This window comes from Calidris pugnax, unplaced genomic scaffold, assembly GCF_001431845.1.
Source record: "Calidris pugnax isolate Ruff unplaced genomic scaffold, ASM143184v1 scaffold103, whole genome shotgun sequence".
Taxonomy (NCBI): domain Eukaryota; kingdom Metazoa; phylum Chordata; class Aves; order Charadriiformes; family Scolopacidae; genus Calidris; species Calidris pugnax.
Genome location: NW_015090990.1, coordinates 6,409,435 through 6,429,235, shown reverse-complemented (window position 1 = coordinate 6,429,235; position 19,801 = coordinate 6,409,435). Strand labels below are relative to the sequence as shown.

The window sequence follows — 19,801 nt, the reverse complement described above, 5'->3', positions numbered from 1 at the left end:
TTGACGGATGGACCGCTCGGTGGATAAGGAATTGGCTGGATGGTCACACTCAGAGTTGCTGTAAATGGCTCAATGTCCAATTGGAGATCAGTGATGAGTGGTGTTCCTCAAGTGTTGGTATTGGGACCAATGCTGTTTAACATCTTTGCTGGCGACGTGGACAGTGGGACTGAGCACACCCTCAGCAAGTTTCCCAACAACATCAAGCTGTGTGGTGCAGTCAACACGCTGAAGGGAAGGATTGCAATCTAGAGGGGACTAGATAGGCTTGAAAAGTGGACCCATGCGACCCTCATGAAGTTCAACAAGACCAAGTGCAAGGTCTTGTGCGTGGATTGGGGTGATCCCAAGCACAAATGCAGGCTGAGAAGAGAATGGGTTGGGAGCAGCCCTGAGGAGATGGACTTGAGGTTGTTGGTTGATGAGAAGCCTGACATGAGCTGTTAATGTGCACTTGCAGCCCAGAAAGCCCACTGCATCCTGGGATGCATCAAAAGAAATGTGGGCAGCAGGTCGAGGAAGGTAATTGTGCCCTTCTACTCCGCTCTCATGAGACCCACCTGGAGTACTGCATTCAGGTCTGGAGCCCCCAACATAAGAAGGACATGGACCAGTTGGAGTGAGTCCAGAGCAGGGCCAGGAAGATCACAGGAGAGGTGCTCCAGCCCTCTGATGAAGACAGGCTGAGAGAGTTGGGGTTGTTCAGCCTGGAGAAGAAGAGGCTCTGGGGATACCTTATGGCTGCCTACCAGTACTTTAAGGAGGCTTATGGGAAAGATGGGGTGGGACTCTTTATGAGGGAGTGTACTGGTAGGACAAGGGGTAATGATTTTAAACTGAAAGAGGATAGATTTTGGATTAGGTATTAGGAAGAAATTCTTTACTGTGAGGTTGGTGAGACACTGGAACAAGTTACTCAGAGAGGTCACAGATGCACCATCCCTGGAAGTGTTCAAGGCCAGGCTGGATGGAGCTTTGAGCAACCTGGTCTAGTGGGGGGTGTCCCTGCCCATGGCAGGGGGGTTGGAACGGGATGATCTTTATGGTCGCTTCAACCCCAATCCATTCTATGATTCTATGGTAAAAACAAAAGGTCAATTGTATTGTCATTGTCCTGAAAATTTTACAGCTGTGGCCCTGAATTTTAAATATGGATCTATCTACATGAAAAACAAATATTCTCAATAGAATTCAGTACAGGTACACCACTCTGCAGAATCAATGCTATTTGTGAGATCTAAGAAGAATAATTCATCCTCATAAATGACCAATGGAGTCATTCCTGTGTAATATCTGCTTCTCACTCCTGTGAGCTGGAAAATATAGTTCCCATGTCTTTTCTTGAAGAAAGATTGTTTCCTTTTTTTGTTGTTGCTTTTTTTTTTTCCTAAAGAATTTGCACTATCAAAATGGAATAACAAATATCTTTGTATCTTTGAATGTTTTTACTCATAGGCTTTTGAAGACATATATATTGAACAGCGTAAAACTATCAAGACTATGCTGGAATATGCTGACAAGGTCTTCACTTATATCTTCATTCTGGAAATGCTGCTGAAGTGGGTGGCCTATGGTTATCAGACATACTTTACTAATGCCTGGTGCTGGCTGGACTTCCTGATTGTCGATGTATGTAGTGTATTTCCTAGATATTACTTTTATATTTATCTTACCTGAATTAGGGTTTTACTAGGAATGCAAGAGGTATCTGTAGCATTGGTGGTGTGGCTTACTCGGTATTGAAGTGCAATAAATATTACTCAACTTGCAGTCTTCACAGCCGTGTTTGACACCAGGCTCAATAATCTTTCCTGCAAGGGTTATCTCATAGTTATAGCTCTACTATGCTGTCCTGTGAAATGAGAGAGACCCTTTCTTAATGCATTGATACAGTTACAGAGAATTTAAGAAATAATGTCCTAAGTATAGCCCCTTGAGAAAACCTCCAAAGTGCAGAAACGAACGCATACTGTTTCTGCAGCCCATGAAGTTCTGTGTGTGAAACTAAAATGCTTTGTTTTACATAGTTACAAAACTGCAACTAGTCACTCTATTTTTAGGACAAAAATTTCTCGTAAAACTTATAGGAAAAACAAATATTAAACAAGCTCAATTTTAAAATTAAGTTGCATTTTGTCCTGGTTTCAATGACTTAGTAACAGACAGTGAATAATTAAAAGTTGAACTTCATAAGCAGAAAAGAATTGCTAAAAGAATTGCTAAAAATCCAACAGTTTCTGAATATGTTCCCAGCATACAAGGGCTAATCAAAGTAGTTCATTTTCTCAAGCTTTCTTTTGTGACTAGTGCCTACAAGCTTTGTGACTGGTGCACGTTATGTATTAAATCTATCCAAGATTTAACTTTGCGTATACAGCTACAGATAACCACATTCAAACATAGTGCTCATACAAAGATAGTATCCTCTCTTTGGAAAAAACTTTTGTTCTTTAGTATCTAAAATATTCTCAAAATGGGTACTTAAGTGGCACAAAAAAGCTTGAAGAAGCATGCAAACAGAAGCACCTGTTCATTTTCTAAACTCATTTTCATTAATATTTGACATCATTGTTAAAATCATAATATCCCAAACAGCCATCCTGTGAACGTGAACATTTGAATACTTCTTTGTGGGCAGGTATAACACATATTCAAGTGTCTGAATAAACTCATGATTAAATCATGAATTTAAACACCTGGATATTTTCTTTTAATTTGGCTTCTGATTACAGCAGCTTGAAAGCTCGAAAGTTTTCAGTACTATGATGAATGCGGTGGAGAAAGAAATTCAGATTTCAGAAGAACCTCATTTTGTGGGTTGCTAGAGTTTAGGATTGACAAGTACAGAAAAGCTATTAACTTTTAAAAGCTAAAGATTTCACATATAATACTTGTTTTTAAATATGGTTCATAAAAAGCACTGTCGCAGAGTTCTCTTTAATGATGCATTGTTCTTTATAATGAAAGAGTACACAAGACCATTATGCTATTTTTGGCCCAATAGATAGTCACAGAATTAGAGCAGTGCAATGAAGGAGCAATTAGGGGAAATGGGAAGAAAACAGAAGGTATTATTTTGGACAGGAGCCATAGTAAATGGAGAGAATATGGTATTCCTCACTGAGGGAATGTAGGGACATAGAATATATAAAGGCCTGTGGACTTCTGCCACCTATGGAACTGTTCTTATAAGGTCTTTAAAAAATGGCATAATCCAGGTTAATGTCAGCCTGTACAGCATATAAATTCAGCAGTAAGGCAAAAAGATTAGTCAGTATAACTGTATATAGAAATTAATCTTTTCTACCAATTTCCAGAGGAGCAATGTTGCTCTGTGACCCATCTGTTAATTCAAAACAGACTTCAATCATTTCCCTTTTAGTTTTGGGGAACCAAATAAGTGTTATCAACTGTAGTGATCACAACAGCATTGTAAAACAAAAAAAAAAAAAAAAAGAAGTGAGAGCAATACCTGAATTGGTAAAAAGTAGAGATTAATTTAATTTTATTTTTGTGGTTTTGAATGCTCTCAAATTACTAGCAAAATATGAAATTTAGAAGTGTTCATGTTTCCAGATATTGTTACCTTATGATATGATTGTTTGTTTGTTTAGCTATCCTACTCTTATTTCATATTACTTTTTTTTTATTTATTTAAAAGACTTCCTATTCCTGAAGAAAGTGGTCCAAAATTAGATTCTTCTAAAGAAGTTTAGATCTCACATCTATGGTATGTAAAGTAGTATGTACAATGTAATAATTTTTACTTTCCTGTTTTCATATAGGTCTCTTTGGTTAGCTTAACAGCAAATGCATTGGGTTACTCTGAACTTGGTGCCATTAAGTCCCTTAGGACACTAAGAGCTTTGAGACCTCTAAGAGCTTTGTCACGATTTGAAGGCATGAGGGTAAGACAACATGAAAGAATCTGAAACTATGCATGCATAGAAAGAATCCATGCATGCAGAATAAGGAATGACAAGTCCATGCAGAAAGGCTGCACTATCTTTTTATCTATTGCATATCTTTTACTAACAGATAAGCAAAAAGCTTCATCAATTCACCTAAATCCATATGCAGTATGACATAGAAGTTACATTCATTAAGGTTACTTTACTTTCTAGCCAATCTCAGGAGTTTTGCATATAAGGCTTTGAAATTACCAACTACAAACTCTCTTAATAGATGATTAATAATGAATAAATTGTGACAAGATTTTATTATTTTTTTTAATGATAAAAAAATTACAATATGTATACAGGAATCTAATTTAGCATTAGTTAGTGAAGATATTTTCTGTTACTAGTTGAAATCCTTCATTTTTCTTCATATTTGATAAACTGCCTTTGGTCTAATCACACTGAATTTTACTAGATGGTATTAGAGGTATCCACTAGTGGTTTAAATCTATTTCTGAGTTTGGCTGACTTTAAAAACAAATCAAGTTATTTGATTTCTCTATGTAATCATTGTTTTTGTAGGGTAAATGATTTTCTTATTTCAATGAATCTCTATTCAGTATTCAATACAATGTATATAAGGTTATTTCTTACATATTCTGAGTAATTTAGGGGCCCTGCTTACTATTCATCTCACTCAAGAAAGCATTTTAACTTATTTTTTCATTTGTTTATACCTTTTGTTCCTTAAAGCCACTGAATACAAACTAACTCTATATGCATGTCATTGAAATATGTTTTAAGACAATGCTTTTTGCTGCTTCATGGAAACATGAGGAAACATGTTAATGAATTTCAAGTCAATTATAAACCAGTGGAATAGCCTGGAATATTCTGTCTGAACATCCTTTAGATACAAATCTAAGCTTAATCAAGTCAAATTGAGGCTTAGAATTCTGTTCTTAAATTGTGTTCATCAAGTTACATATCTCTACTTCAGAATGCACCAGAAAAAAATATTGCTAACCAATGATTTCTAGATTAATACATTTCAGTTTCATATAGCAAATTGACTTTTAACAGTTTTCTCATCATTTGAAATTGACGAATCGATATTGAGCAGGGGAAGAGCTGGTCATGCACTACAGAATGTACGAATTTTCCTTTAAGTTTGGAATGACTATTTGATTTAGCCATTTTCTCTTTCTCTTTCTTTGTACTTACTGTTCATGAACATTCAGGTAAATGTGGTTTCGTGCAAAGAAGTGTTGGGAAATTGCTTTCAGCTTTACTTTTTTAAATAATGTTCTGGTCAGCTGCAGGACTGGGAGACCAGTACAGAAGCTACACAGGGACAAGAAATGCAGCTCTTTAGATGATGTTGGAAAAAAACAGAAAATTTCTAGAAAGACAACCACACAATTGATTTCCAAATGTTTTATTCCATTTTTCTATATCTTTACATGATTGCCAGAGCAAATTTTCCACTTAAAAGTTTTATGATATTCATGCTTAAAGAAAAATACCTGTTATTTGAAATCTCTTTACTGATTTCCCTTATTTCTCACTGAATAAGTATGAAATTATGCCAGAAGCCAAATCATATAGAATTTCAGACACCTAACATGAATAATTCACAAGGGACCTACTGTGCAGGAATCACGGAGAAGGTTCCAGCTCGGTTCTCCAAGATTAATGATAATCAATGAAGTAACCGATTCCTGTCACTTAGCAAATTTGACTGGCCAACAGTATAGACCTTACCATTACTACTACATATACTCCTGAAAATGATTTTTCCAAAGCATTTGGAAAGTATTCACACCAGCTTATTGACAGATAGTAGCATTACTTTATTAATGACTCACAAACAGTAAAAAGATTCAAATAACAAATAATTGACCAGCTCATGATAAGACTATAGTCAGTCTTCTCAGAAACTGAGCTCATTTCATAAAAATACATAAACCCAGATTCTTTTATCTGCCAATAGAAAGTAAAAATAAATCAACCCTCTCTGCTTTCTCATATTGTCTATATCTACACTGAGCTGTGATAAAACAAGCTGAGTTTTTATTCAGCATGTATTTATAATTTTAATGTTTACTTCCATGTTTAAAGCTGTGGAAATTTTGCCTTGAAAATATAAGAGATCGTATGTATTCCACAGAAGTCCCAGTATGTAAAAAGCTCCGCGTCAATTTGTTAAACAATCTTCTAAGTTCTCAGCTAGTTTAAATCAAATTTATTAATAAATAAGTTTACCATTCTGGTGAATTCGAAGAATACACCATTTTACATAGTCAGTTAATACTAGTAAGTATTCTGTTTTCCCTAAATATGAAACATACTTGCTTTTTAAGTTATATTCTTATAAGTCTACAGTTATACTCTGCAGTTACAACTTAATTTTTTAATTATGCTGTTTCATAAATGGGATAAATTCTCTTTCCAAAATGAATGTAAGATATATGAATCACTTGCACTAAAATAGGCTAAGCAGTCCATAGCCTGTGCTTATCTTGAGCACAGAAGTGAATTTTGCCCTATTAAAGGCATTTAAAATATCTGCTAGTATACTGAATTCTGAGAAATTTTAATACTTTCTACAGTGAATCTCAAAAACAACTCCACCCAGATGCTGGAAGGCAAAGTAAAGAATTGCTTTAATTTAATTTATACTTCTGTCTTAGGGTTTATATTCTCATCTCAATTAGTCTATGTACTGGCAGAAGTATCTGCAACCTGAGATTTGAATATACCCATTGCTTTTTGTTTAGCTTTTTAGTACTTGCAATATAATGCTTTTGCGCTAGTTCTGAATTGGTATGCTACTTGTAAATGTAGAATACTGAGTATACATTGCTTTGCTGAGTTAGAGAATTAAGTGACAATAAAGCATGCATTTGTGTCGAATTTCACAAAACAAAGCATGTCATGCCGTGCTTGATTTATTTATTAGAGAAATAGTAGAAGGCAGCAAACAATCTGAAATCCACTTGCACTTTCAGTTTTGCATGCCTTATGCATATTTCTGGCTGATGGCTTTAAACATTTACTGTATTTCAAATTTCCAGTCCAATTTCATAACTTGTAAAACTAAATTAGAGTATTTGATGTCTTAAATATCCTCTAAAATTCAATGGCTATTCCTTAGATTCCCTTACCAGGAAAGTGATAATGAGACATTTTCAAGAGTACTTCAAACTTCATTCGTAGGAAAGAAACATTTCTCATATGACTGAGTTATAAAACATAACATCAAGTGTCTGTCATTACAGATTCATAACTAATAACAGGCTATATATTTCTATTTCATATAGGATAACCTTTCTTCAGATTGGATGGGGTGGACCACTGGTTCCTCCCCTTATCTGTATTATGGGTACAGTATTTCCCCCTTTTCTACCCTTAATGATTACATTGTGACTTATCACTACATTGTGTATTTAGGGTTAGAAGGAAAGACAACCTTATCTGAGAATCCCAGTAGGAGTAAAAGTAGATTATATACCTTCACCCTATACCCCCTTCTTAATTGCTTTAAATCTTTGGAAATAGTCCTCTGAAATTTCTGATGTTAAAGAAATAACATGAAAACAGAGTTCTTCTTGCAGGAGAAAGGTAGCTCAGCTATTTTTAGATTTTTAGATGCTTTTTTAACTGAGATAAAAATGGCTTTCTTTAAAAGTCTGAATCTGGCTTTTACATTGTTTTGGAAAGATCTGTGCTTTACTCCATTACTCAATTTATAGCTAGATACATTCAAAAATATCCCATAGAAAGTTTTGAACATTACTTGTAATACATTAAGCACACACCAAAACACTATGAATAGTCACAACTACAAATACTTATATAATTACAGTTTAAATTTGTGCATAATTTTTAAATCCCCATATGTTACATTAAGTAAATCACTCCAAGTGTATATAGAGAACACAAGACATCACATAACATATATAATCCTTTCTTGGAATCAATTCAGTCTTCTTTGGCCTGTGTTGGAAACTAGTTTTTGAAATTTTTTATAAAATACTAATAACTATTATTTTTTTAGTATCTTTCTTGGAGTTTAGAAATGTCCTGCAGGAGACATGTCAGTGATATAAAAAATTTGCATGCAGTGTCAGATCCTTAGAAAAATCCAGTTCTTAGACTACCACCCTTGCAAGCACCATCTGTAGAAGAGTATCATTAGTGCAGAGGTTTTATAGATTCAGTGTAAGTGATATATCAACATAAGTAGCATTTACTGTAAATTTAGCATCTTACCTCATGGTTAATAATTATTACGCACTGTCAAGAAAGTGTATTCTCTCTCTTCTATAAGTTTCTCTTAAATATAGAGGAATATGTTTTGTTAATCAAAAGATTATGCACTTTGAAGGATTTTTTGAGGACTGTGATCTTAGTCATTACCATTGAGTTTTAAGAACAGTCTATTAGAAGTGTTATGTCTCCTGAAAGACAATTTAAAAAAATACAAACTTTGATGTAAGAAGACTCTATAGATGTTCATAAATCATACAGGAAACATCCTGTATTTAGACATTTCTCTTAGACTATAATTCTTCTAGAACAAAGCTTTTGAAGAAGTTTCTTATATAATTGAAACTGATCTGACTTTTTTCCAGATTTGTGTTTGTTGCACCTTGAAGAAAATCCTTACTTTTAGGATCAAAATTTATTGGAATTTGAATGAGATACATAATACAGTTTACATTTTAATTAAAAATTTTAAACACATAAAGTTCAGTAACATTTCATTTAGACAACAGGAAGAGCAAAAAGTTGTGGGTTTTTTTTACTGCTTCCAGTAAAATTCAAAGATATTGTTCCCACATCAAATAATTACTCTGTTTTCATGCCCATGTGTACTTAACAATATTTACTAGATCTTCTCAAACAAATACAGCCATATGATTTATTGTTTGGCAGATAATTATTGTATTTCAACATGCAGTATGTTAAATTATGTTGTATTCAAAAGTAGTTTGTCACATACATGATTTCTGGTGAGAAACAGAATCAAAGCTGCTCTGGGAACTCCAGTATTTTGTTAAATCTAACAGTGTAGCTTGCCTTTATATGTGACTAAGAAATGCTTCTGTTGCTACTTTAACCAAGGTAAATTTTCTTACAAAAGCTAGAAGTGAACAGAATGATTGAGGTTAGAAGGGACCTCCCAAGATCATCTAGTCGCACCTCCCTGCTAACAGTTCTTAGCATTCCAAGGTATAAACGCACCACCCAATAGCATTACATTTTTCCAGCACAAAGTGTTGTAAAAACAATTTGTGTATTAAGTGTTTGAGGAGGCATTTTGCTTTCTTTGAAGATAGAATTCTCTGTCAGAAGCATTCTTCAGTCAGCCACACTTGCACATTAACAATCAAGGAAAAATAGAAAATTTTTAATAATAAATAAAATAATAAAAATAAATAATAAAAAATGCAATTTTTAAGGCAGTGATTTTGTTTTCCTCTGAGTTCTTTTATCTCTTGCTTCAACTTTATTTGTTTGTAACTGTTAAGATTAAGATTTAGTTGTACTTCCTTGTCAGGCGTCTCTGATTCTTTCCATCTGCCTGTCTTCTCTTTGCTTCTCTTAACTTTCCCAGTTAAATCCAAATTTTTCTTTACAGTTGCTGCTTTCAATGATATTTTTCCAATAATCTTCAGCCTGCATTCCACATACAGTCTTCATTTGACTCAAAAATTGAAAATCTTGTCATAAATCTTGTTTAAAATACTCATTTTTTTCAATTGTTTCACATGTGAGGTGCTTCTCATGCAGGTTCTAACACTGACAAAATGCATTCATTTCTTTCATGAAACAAATTTTTGTGCTTTTCTTATTGATTTAAATAAAATTCTAGTCTCAATATCATAATTTAGTTTTTCATACTTTCTATTTGCTACTTTGTAGTAATCCTGAATTAAGGATAAGGATTTTCTAGAATAAGATTTTGGGTTTGTTTTTTCCTTTGCTTCTAACTTTTCTAAAATTTTTTATTAATTTACTTAATTCTGGGCTTAAATAATCATAGGCCATGTAGTTAAGAATGAGTTATATGTAAGTACATGGCATAAAGGCAAACTGTGTAGCAAAGGTGGCAATATTCTATTTTACTGTGGACTTCTTAAAGGCAAAAACAATAAAATACCTCAAATTTTGACTGGATGATATAGAAAAGACAAAGCCAGCCTCTTCTCAGATGTGCACAGTGATAACAAGAAGCAACAGTCACAAGTTGGGTTATGGGACATTCTCATTTGATGTAAGATTTTCTCACAAATTCTTTAAGATAAAACAGAGAGGAGTAATTAATTGAAAATTAGAAGGTTTGAATAACTTGGATGAATCTACCTTTTTAGATTCACCATAGTTCCCCCCTAGAATCATTATTTGGGTCATGTTCAGTACATTGTACTTTCTCTCATAGAAATATTCTATTATCATCCTCTGTTGTCTCTAAAGCCAGTTCATAGCTGATCATCAAGCACATGCAGCATGCTTCTTCCTAATGTACCAGTTCCAAGCTATTCAATAAGAAAATATGAAGGTTTGAGGTGTCTTGCTAAAGTATGTATTTGCAAGTAAAAGAAATGTCACAATCTCTCTCTTCTCTTCCTCTCCCTTTCTCCCTTCCCCATTCTGTCCTCTTCTACTAGGTTGCATAGTCCGATATGTTTTACTACCTGATATAAATGGTGGGAAAATGTGACAATTTTTCTTTATTATCTCTGAATAGAAATTCCCATCTACATTACTGCTGTGGGAATGTACATATACTTTATCCCTTCAACATAAAGAACTTTTAATCCTTATATATCCAGACTTGACATGCCTCTTCTATCAAACTCCACTCATACACTCAGATGAGAGAGGCTATCTTGTGTGGGAATATTTTTCCCACTGCATCATTAGTTTTCTTTCTTTCTCCTCCAAACCACACACTGAGCAACTGGGCAAAGAGCCCAAAGCCACCACTAAGGATCAGTCTTAGTCCTCTGCACTGGGCAGTGAGTGTTTGCATTCTGTCTGCTGGTCCCCAGGTCAGGTACCTCCATTGCCTTGTGAGAGGAACATTTCCAATGGACATAGCTTCTCCAAATTTAAGCCCCACACACATTTCCTCCAGTCCCACTGACTTTCTGCTATGTTCTAACTTGTAGAAGTGGCTTCTCTAACTTCAGAGAAAGGCAGTTTTTATCATCTGTTTTGTAGGACCAGGGAGAACAGGAAGCCATTATTACAGCACATTTTTGTTATTATTTGGTCAGAACAAAGGGACCACCCCCACCACTTTTGTCATGCTGAGATCCTTGCCACCTTACAAATGCTCTCAGGTCACATGCAGCAAGGGACAATAGGAATGAAGGTGCTGCTTTCACATGACATTGCAGAAACAAAATGGTAACCACACAAGCAGAGCATGTACTATGCTGCTGCAAGGTGTTTACATTACATGTATACTATGCCCTGAAAAAAATCAGTGATTATTGATAAATTATTCTTGGTGATTGTTTTTTTAGTGTCATGTTTACTGAGTAAGAAAATAGTAGTTTGAATTTTCTGGCCTTGGGGAATTTTGAAACAATAGAAATCCAGATGAAATCCCTGTTTTGCCATTCAAGTACAGTCCCTTCAACTTTATAACTTGTTCTGAATTGTTTATGTTGAAAAGGGATTACACAAGGTCCACTCACAGCACACCTGCTTGCTCATTCCAGCAATCTTACCCTGTGGTGGACTGAGAATCTAAACCAACGTCTACTTGCTCACTTCTTCATCTTTCAGTGCAAATGCTGTCTCTGGGAGCTTTGTGTACCTCTGGACTTTGGCCAGTTGAGCAGGGGAGATTCATGATCTTATGGCAAATGTTCTTACCCCATACTTGTAGAAGACAAGGCAGTGCTCATAGCTTACTCTCAGATCCTGCCCAAGGCAGTGTCAGTGTTTCATTGGAGTCAGGAATTAATTTTTCTGCTTTGCTCTAATGTGGCTTATGCTGCATATGCTATTGTCAAACTTCTTCTGCATGCTGCTGTCTTTGAACAACTGGCTCTTTAATCTTTGTATTGCTAAGAGGGAGATGAATGGCTTTTTGTTACAAGCACCATCTAAAGTCTACAACTGTGTGACCGTACAGATAGTCAATAAAGAGAAGGAAACTATACATCTTTTGGACATATGTATTCAAGCCCACAATTTGTTCCTCTTTCTTGGAGTTCCTGAAGGCTTTCTTGGGCTTTCCCAGGAATGAAAGAATTAATACAGGAGGAATATGTCTTATGCTTGTTAGGGCCATATAGCATCCACGGAAGATAAGGTTTGATTTCATCAAAGGTCCTGCTGAAGTGAAAATTACTTGGTTTTCTGTGCTTGTGTATGTGAGTCTTATGTGACAATGCACATGCAGAAGAAAATATGAGGTAACGGTTAAATAACCTCTCTAGTCTTTGATGGACTCCTTCAAAGGAATCTGTTATGAAATCCGGCACATCAAATCTTTGGGAAAATTTTCCTGTTTAAGCCTAGTACAACTTCCGATAATAGTATTTTGTCATTTTAAGTATGTTCCAAACTTAATTCTGTAATCTTCGTTTCCATCCCAAAGATAGTAACTTCCTCCTCATTTGCACCAGGGACAGAGTTTGGAATTTCTTCAGAGAAGCTACAGAAGTTATGGAAAAAATGGCTAAGTACTACTGAAGATTGTTCCTGGTTTGTTTACAGATTTCAGGAGACCGACCCTGATATATCCATTAGTCAGGTCTAGCGTAGGAATTCCTGGAAAGCCTGTGGCTGCTGAGATGCCAGGATCTATTAAAGCAATTTTGCTGAGGGAACTATAATACATTTATATCTCACTATGTTTTCCAGGTATGTGTTCCACAGCAAGGCTGAATCTAGTAAAGCTTCCTTATATTCTATTCATACAGCAGGGATAAGCTGGTATTTTGCATAATCCTCATTCTATACATATGCATAGCTCTGGTAGCAAAACCTGGTATTTTTTTTTCAGTTCCATTTTGCTGTATTCTTTGGACAGTTGTCTAAAAAAAGATACAAACAGCAACAACAAACAACTATTGGACTACTAATTTTTATTGACACATGTCATATCAGCCAGATGATAATTAGCATTGCAGTAATTTTTTTATCTTACGTATATATCTGATGTTGTAAGATAAATGTTATAAAAATGTAAACATGAAAATAATGCGTATATATATTAAATACTGCTTTCTTCTAGAGAAGATATGGTTTTCCACAATCTTTTTTTTTTCCTGGATGAATATCAACTAAGATGTAGTATAGCCTAGAGCCCATTTGTCTCTGTAGGTGCCAGGCGTTGCTTCTCACTTGCTCTTATTGCTATTCCACCTACCTGAAGCTATGGCAAGGTGAACAAGCAGAGTCAGCTTGGGCTTTTGCAGTTTGGTCACCGGAGTCAGCTTGACCAACAACATCCCAGCCTTGTGGAAATGCAGAGGTAATTTTAAAAACAAAACAAACCACTCTGCAAACACCTTTTTCCAGTTTATTGGCATTATATTCTGTTTCAAGGAATAGCAGAAAATAGGCCCAAAAGAACAGCCCCTTTTAAAATAAAAAATATGTTTAGAATTACATACATCTGATCTAGATTTGAAGAACAAGCAAAAATAAGAGCTGTAGTTGCCAACATTATTTTAACCCACTACAGACTCTTTTCAACAAGAAGAAACTGACAGTTTTTATTTGCTAGATTTTTAACTTATTAAGATATGCGAATCCATCTCTTTTCAGCATCCAGTTCCCTTTTCAATTGGTTCTTACTTTTTTCTGTCCATTTGCTGTAACTTATATGCATAGGTGTTATGTGTGTATGTATGGGTGCTATCTTGGATATATATTATGTAAGCTAATATCCCGGTTATCCTGGATAATTATGTGTTGAAGAAATTAAAGACTTCTTCCTAAGGTGGACTTTACAGTCAGCCAAGCATCTGAACAGCACATAAAAATGCAGTTTTACGTTATAAACATGATAAGGCAAAGGCTCAACACTGGTGGGGAAACAAAAATAATCAAAAAACAAAACGCAAACAGAAAACAGCTTCTAAAGTTTTAATTTTCTTTTCTTCTTTTCTTAAAAAACCTTCCAGGGGGACTGGATAGCTCAAGGGGTTGGTAATAGGATACAGAGCCTTTCATCTCTAGGTCACCAGTTCGCATCCAGGCCAGGTCAGTAGTGACCAAAAATTGTTACCATTTGATGGGGTTTCAGTGACCTATATGAAATACGTTGTTGGAACTGTTGTTGGAACAGTTGCTGGAAGCTGTTCACTTCTTATTCAAGAAGAGGTGGCTGATCTTCTGGCAGTCTCAGTAGCAAGACTGCATTACCTGTGCATCTAAAGGTGCGAGACACAGTGATGGCATTTTGTAGAAACCTTCCTTTCTACAACTATTATCAATTCATAATTGTTGCAACAATTCCTGTACCTGTTATTATTCTGCTGCCTGTTCTGGATCTGTGCTGTGGTTCAATGGATCTCAGGGTTGTTAAAAAGGTAATTGCTACAGGTACTCAATTAACATAAAAACATTCTTCATGTGAGCACAGGTAACCTTAATTTATTTAAGTTGCAGGACTAAATCTCCATCTATCTTTCTTGACATCTTTATTTTCAGGATTTTCATCAAGATTAAACAGAGGAATTCAATTAGTATAACACAGGCAGAAAGTTTTTATAGGTGAAGGAAAAAAAATAGAAAAAGATAAGTACTAGCTGGCCTAGAATTTCAAAGCAGCAACAGTGTCATAGATCAGACCAAACTTGGAATAAAATCCAGAAAAAACTGTGTTAATAATTTTAATGTTGTTTTCAGTTTCATCAAACTAAGTAGCAACAGATTTCTTCTCCCCACAAGATAGTAAAAACCATTTCATTCAGTCTTTGAAAATGGTTTCTTATGTTCAGAATATTACCGGGACCTTGTTAGCCTTTTAAAATGTTGGTTGGTTGTTTTTTTTATGCATACATCACCTAGATACTTCACATTTTTTATAATAAAAATCTCAAGAAGTAAGCATGCTTCCTTTAAAGTTATCATCAAAAATAGATGCTGCCAAGAAAAGCCAGATTTTAAAAAATTCATGGTTTTATAAAATATAGGGATAATTCTCAGTTACAGAAAGGTCCCATTTCTACTTGCTGGCAATGGAGGGGGCCCTTAAAATTAGAAGAAAATCTGCCCTGAAAATAACATTTCTACCTAAGATCTCTAAACAGGTTCTAATTCCTGGCCATAACATTTGGGAGGAAGAGGGTACTGAGTGACGAGTAACACAACTACAATACTTCACTTCCAAAGGCCTTCAAGAGGCTGTGAAATACAGGTAGTAAGATACAGCAGCTCTGATCTTGCTCAGAATTATTTTGGTAGTGGGGAAGATCCCTCTATGTTGCAAAAAGCAGGGACCAAAGATGGACTAAGACATCGTAATATACCCCAAGTATCCATGCCAATCCTTTCCTCTCTTACTGCAGGAATTGGATTACTGAGAAACAGAGCCCTACCATATATTTTATTTTACCTTCCTACAAGGTGCTAAAAGTTTTACAGAGAAAAAAAAATTAAAATAAAATATGACTTGTAAATGAGATGTGGTATTGGATACTTAAGGACAAATGATTGCTTAGCTATTGACCAAATTCAACAAAAGTTTGGATAGCTCTGACAGACACATGTGGTTAATTATTGTATATATCAGAAAAATACTCTTTTTATCTACATAAGTAATTATTGACATCTTGCCTGCAAGGGGCTGAGAAGGCAACTGGCCAAAAGTAATTTAAAGTGCAAAATCAAAACCCCTAAACCTGTCCTTGATATATGGCCTTCTTTAGATAAATGAAGGGTATTACTGACTTAAACTCAATACGTGAAACAATAAGACTGGAGCTTGAAATAAATTATGTTGATTCAAGTAGACACATATTGCAAAACTGTCTTGCTTTTCTATACAAAGAAATAAATCTTTGTTATAATCTTGCATGGAACAATAAGGCAATAAAGATATGTATTTAATTCCTGCATAATCCTTTTAACGTAGAGCTTAGTTTCTAGATTCATGGCATTTGTGTTTTCAGCTTAAATTTCAAAGCTATGTTGATCTACAGGTTGCCATTTTTCTTTAAACTTTTTAAACTTATAATTTGATTAATTTTTAGAATTTTATTATGTCTGTATTTATATTTAACACATTTGTCTTTTTCTATATAGAACATGTCAGTGTCAGGCTTCATCTTACTACTACCAGGTCTTCTCTTTTGTTTTTCTTTTAATTGTTTTAATTTTATCACCTATTTTCCTTTCATTACGTGTTCTAATGTTAAGTATTTAGAAGAACAGTGCAATGCTACAGTTATTAAGGTACTGCTTTAACTTTTATAGTATTAGTTTCTGAACAGTCATTTATTAAGCATTGGTAAAACAGTATACAAACCTTTATTGCTGTGAATATTCTTACACTTTTTTCTTTTTCCCCCTGTATTTGTGTACTAGGTGGTTGTGAATGCCCTTTTAGGAGCAATTCCATCCATCATGAACGTGCTTCTCGTTTGTCTTATATTCTGGCTAATTTTCAGCATCATGGGAGTAAATCTGTTTGCTGGGAAGTTCTACTACTGTGTTAACACCACAACTGATGAAAGGTTTGAAGTCGACCAAATCAACAATTTTAGTCAGTGCGAGGAGCTCATAAAAAACAATCAAAGTGCCCGGTGGAAAAACGTGAAAGTAAACTTTGATAATGTAGGATTTGGGTATCTGTCTTTACTTCAAGTAGTAAGTGATCACTCTTTATATACCTCTTACTGTTTACATGCAATAGTGAAAAGCATTTCTAGCAAGACAGAAAACATATTTACCTGATGATTTTTATCTGTGACTTAGTAATACCACTGCACTTATAACTGATTACTATTTTCATAGTAAACAGCAAGTAGAGCCTACTTAAGATGAATAAAGAATTTTTAGGACATCTGACAGAACAAGTGCTATTCTTACTATTTATGGCTCCCTTAGGCTTCCAGCCCCTTCTAACTTTAAGAGTTTCTAGAAGTACCTAGGAATGGTGGTATTCAGCTATCTGTATATTTTAGATTTTACTGTTGCTGAAAAGCAAAAATCTGCATTGGTGTGATTAAGTCACAGAGAAGAATTCCAGTAGGAAATCCCATCTCAATGATGTGGCTGCCGCCAGTGGAGACTTACGTGATCTAAGAAGCAATTTCTCTTTCAGAAGAGACATAAGAAAAGAAATATATCATTAGATGCTGTAATTGATTGAATATTTTCCCTGCTATTTCTGTGCATAACCACGTAGTGAAGTTTATTTAGCAAAAACTGAGAGAAGAAAAGAAGGAAGAAAATATATGCAGAAAGATACTACAAGGTTATGCCTTCCCTATCAAAAATTGTGTTCTCACAGCACTGTCTGTATTTTGGAGTAGCTAACAACCTGACCCAGCTTTAATTAAAAAAAATATGCTGGACTCTGACCTATGTTGCGTGCATTCAGCAACCTCTATGTTTTTTTGAGGTTACTGTCTAATTCTAACAATTTAAATTTCACTATGATTAATTATTTACTTTACTGTCACATTAGGAAAGAGCAGAGAGGGACGAGCAGTATTAAAGAAACAAACTACTGAATACAAATTGATTTTGGTAACAAAACTGGATTGTAGTATAGCAACTTCAAACCCTTTTTTCTCTGTCTTATTTTTGAAATCCACTGACCTAGAATCACTTTGGGGCTGGGGGCCCAGAATGCTTTATTTAACATGTTCAGGAGAAACCAGACATCAACAAAGCTCTTTCCAAGTGGCTTGTAGCTCTTCTTCCAGCAGTAACGTAGTCTGTTCTGGGACAGGGATAACACCAGGTACCTTTTCTCCTAGCTTTCTGCCCACAACCACCACCCCTCAGCTATTTGCAGTCAGTATTGTGCAGACACGTATTTCAGTGTCAAGGCTATGCATAGCTTATTCCATCTTCTCTTCATTGAAAAACAACAAATATTTCTTACATGAAGACTTAGGTTCTTAAGTTATTGGATTTTTCTGGGAGGCAAATTTGGAGAAATTTGCCAATTGTTCCCATGCTTCCAAAGGAAAAATAAATCTAGACCTACCACGCAGGGACCTAGTTCTCATGGGAGGAAAAGCCAGTTGTTTTTGCAGTGTCTACAATATGAGATTTTGCACCAATCAAAGGCTTGCCTAATGGATGGATTTTTTTTTGTACAAGTAGAATGTCAATGATAACACCACCTATTTTCTGTATTACTAAAATTCTTACAAAAGCATGAAGAGATTTTTTATTTGACATAACAGAAGAAAACAGGGCACTTCTGTCATTCCAAAAAACAGACACTTGGCCCTGCATCTTTTAGGGTTTGGTAAGTAAACCACTACTAGTGATTTTGCAGTTACGGAATGATAAAAGCCCTAGGACAGAGAAAGCAAAATATCAGCTTGATTTTCAGCCAATGCTTTAAAATATACAGAATCTATGGCTTTTTACCTTCAAGAACACAAGAAAGGCCACAATTCATAAATGTTTGAGATTCACTTTCTCCATCAAAGAAGGTATTTATAAGGTGATTTTCCATTTGATATATAAAATGCTTTTGATGAGAATCTAGAATACGTTTCTAAAGCCATCGTGTCAGAAGAAATATGAGAAATGAATAGGTATGTCACAATTCTAGATTTTCTTTCCTTCCTAATCAGCTTATAGTAATACTAAAGATAAGTAAATTAATTAGCAGTACCCATTACTTTGTCAGAAACAAAGATAATCTATTGAAAATTGAGTAATTGGTATAAGGTATTCAGACTGAAAAATGGGAATCAAAAATCATGGTTGAAAGTGGATATTTTTCCTGTGCACCCAATGTGAACATTAGTGGCCTCTTTTTAACATCTTCCATAAGTTGGAAAGTCTACGGAAGCAATTTGGTTCCCCGCCTTAACAACCTCGGGCGCAGACTTTTGTTTAGGTTGTGATGGATCTGAGAAAATAACACCACAGAGGTCAACGGGGTCTTTCTATTGACAAACTCAGTGATAAGTATCAGTGCATGAATTACAGACACAAGGTCCTTTTTTCAGGAAGCTAGAAACTACAGAAAGCTGCCTCTCACAATCCAGTATTATTTCCATTCTATCCTCTGACTCATACTCTGGGCCAGTCTAAGAAGAATATTGTAAATCCCTCCAGCTTTTCTGTATTATAGGTAACACAACAAAAATCTTTATTTTCTGCGTCACTGAGGTTTTCTGTCTGGAGTGAATACTACTGGAAGTAGTATCATTTTAATGCCAAGAAAGTCCAAATGAAAACAAGCCAAAAGAACTCCAAACCCTGGCACTGGGAAAAATATAAATGAATCACGAAAAGCCTTTTCTGCTTTTTCTGCTCATCCCAGAAAAAAAGCCCTCTTTTTTAAGAGTAATATTGAAAAGAAACAGATTTTCACACAGAAATACTCAAAAGGAGTGGGATAATTTCAGAAATAAACATTTTAGCCTCAAAAATATATTAGAAATGTGTGGCTGTGGCTTTTTAAGCAAAAAGAACTCTCTGAGAAGTTCTTTCTTGAGTTTCCTTACTGGTGATACGGAATTCATTTCTGAAAAGAGGGACTTAAGAAAAGAACATAAACTAATTTTGGGGTTGCATTTTTTTTCTTTGGGGGAGGAGTGAGTGTGGAAAATCTTTAGTATTGCTAGCAATGTTATAATTCTTTCTGCCCAAAAATACCGGCTAACAATATGTGCCATTGACATAAGCATGTTTTATAGACTTTGTTGCTCAGAGACTATTTTCCA

At 35.0% G+C, this 19,801-nt stretch overlaps 1 protein-coding gene across 8 annotated transcripts in view; it reads left to right on the top strand.

The window, feature by feature from the left end:
* Positions 1–19,801, top strand: part of SCN1A (sodium channel, voltage gated, type I alpha subunit) — a 101,423-nt gene that overhangs the window by 71,497 nt on the left and 10,125 nt on the right. For all 8 annotated transcript variants that reach the window (XM_014954269.1, XM_014954276.1, XM_014954271.1 and 5 more), the window contains 3 exons: positions 1,456–1,629; positions 3,786–3,908; positions 16,467–16,748. In XM_014954269.1, coding sequence (XP_014809755.1) covers positions 1,456–1,629; positions 3,786–3,908; positions 16,467–16,748 — 579 coding nt within the window. The remainder of the gene's footprint in view (positions 1–1,455; positions 1,630–3,785; positions 3,909–16,466; positions 16,749–19,801) is intronic.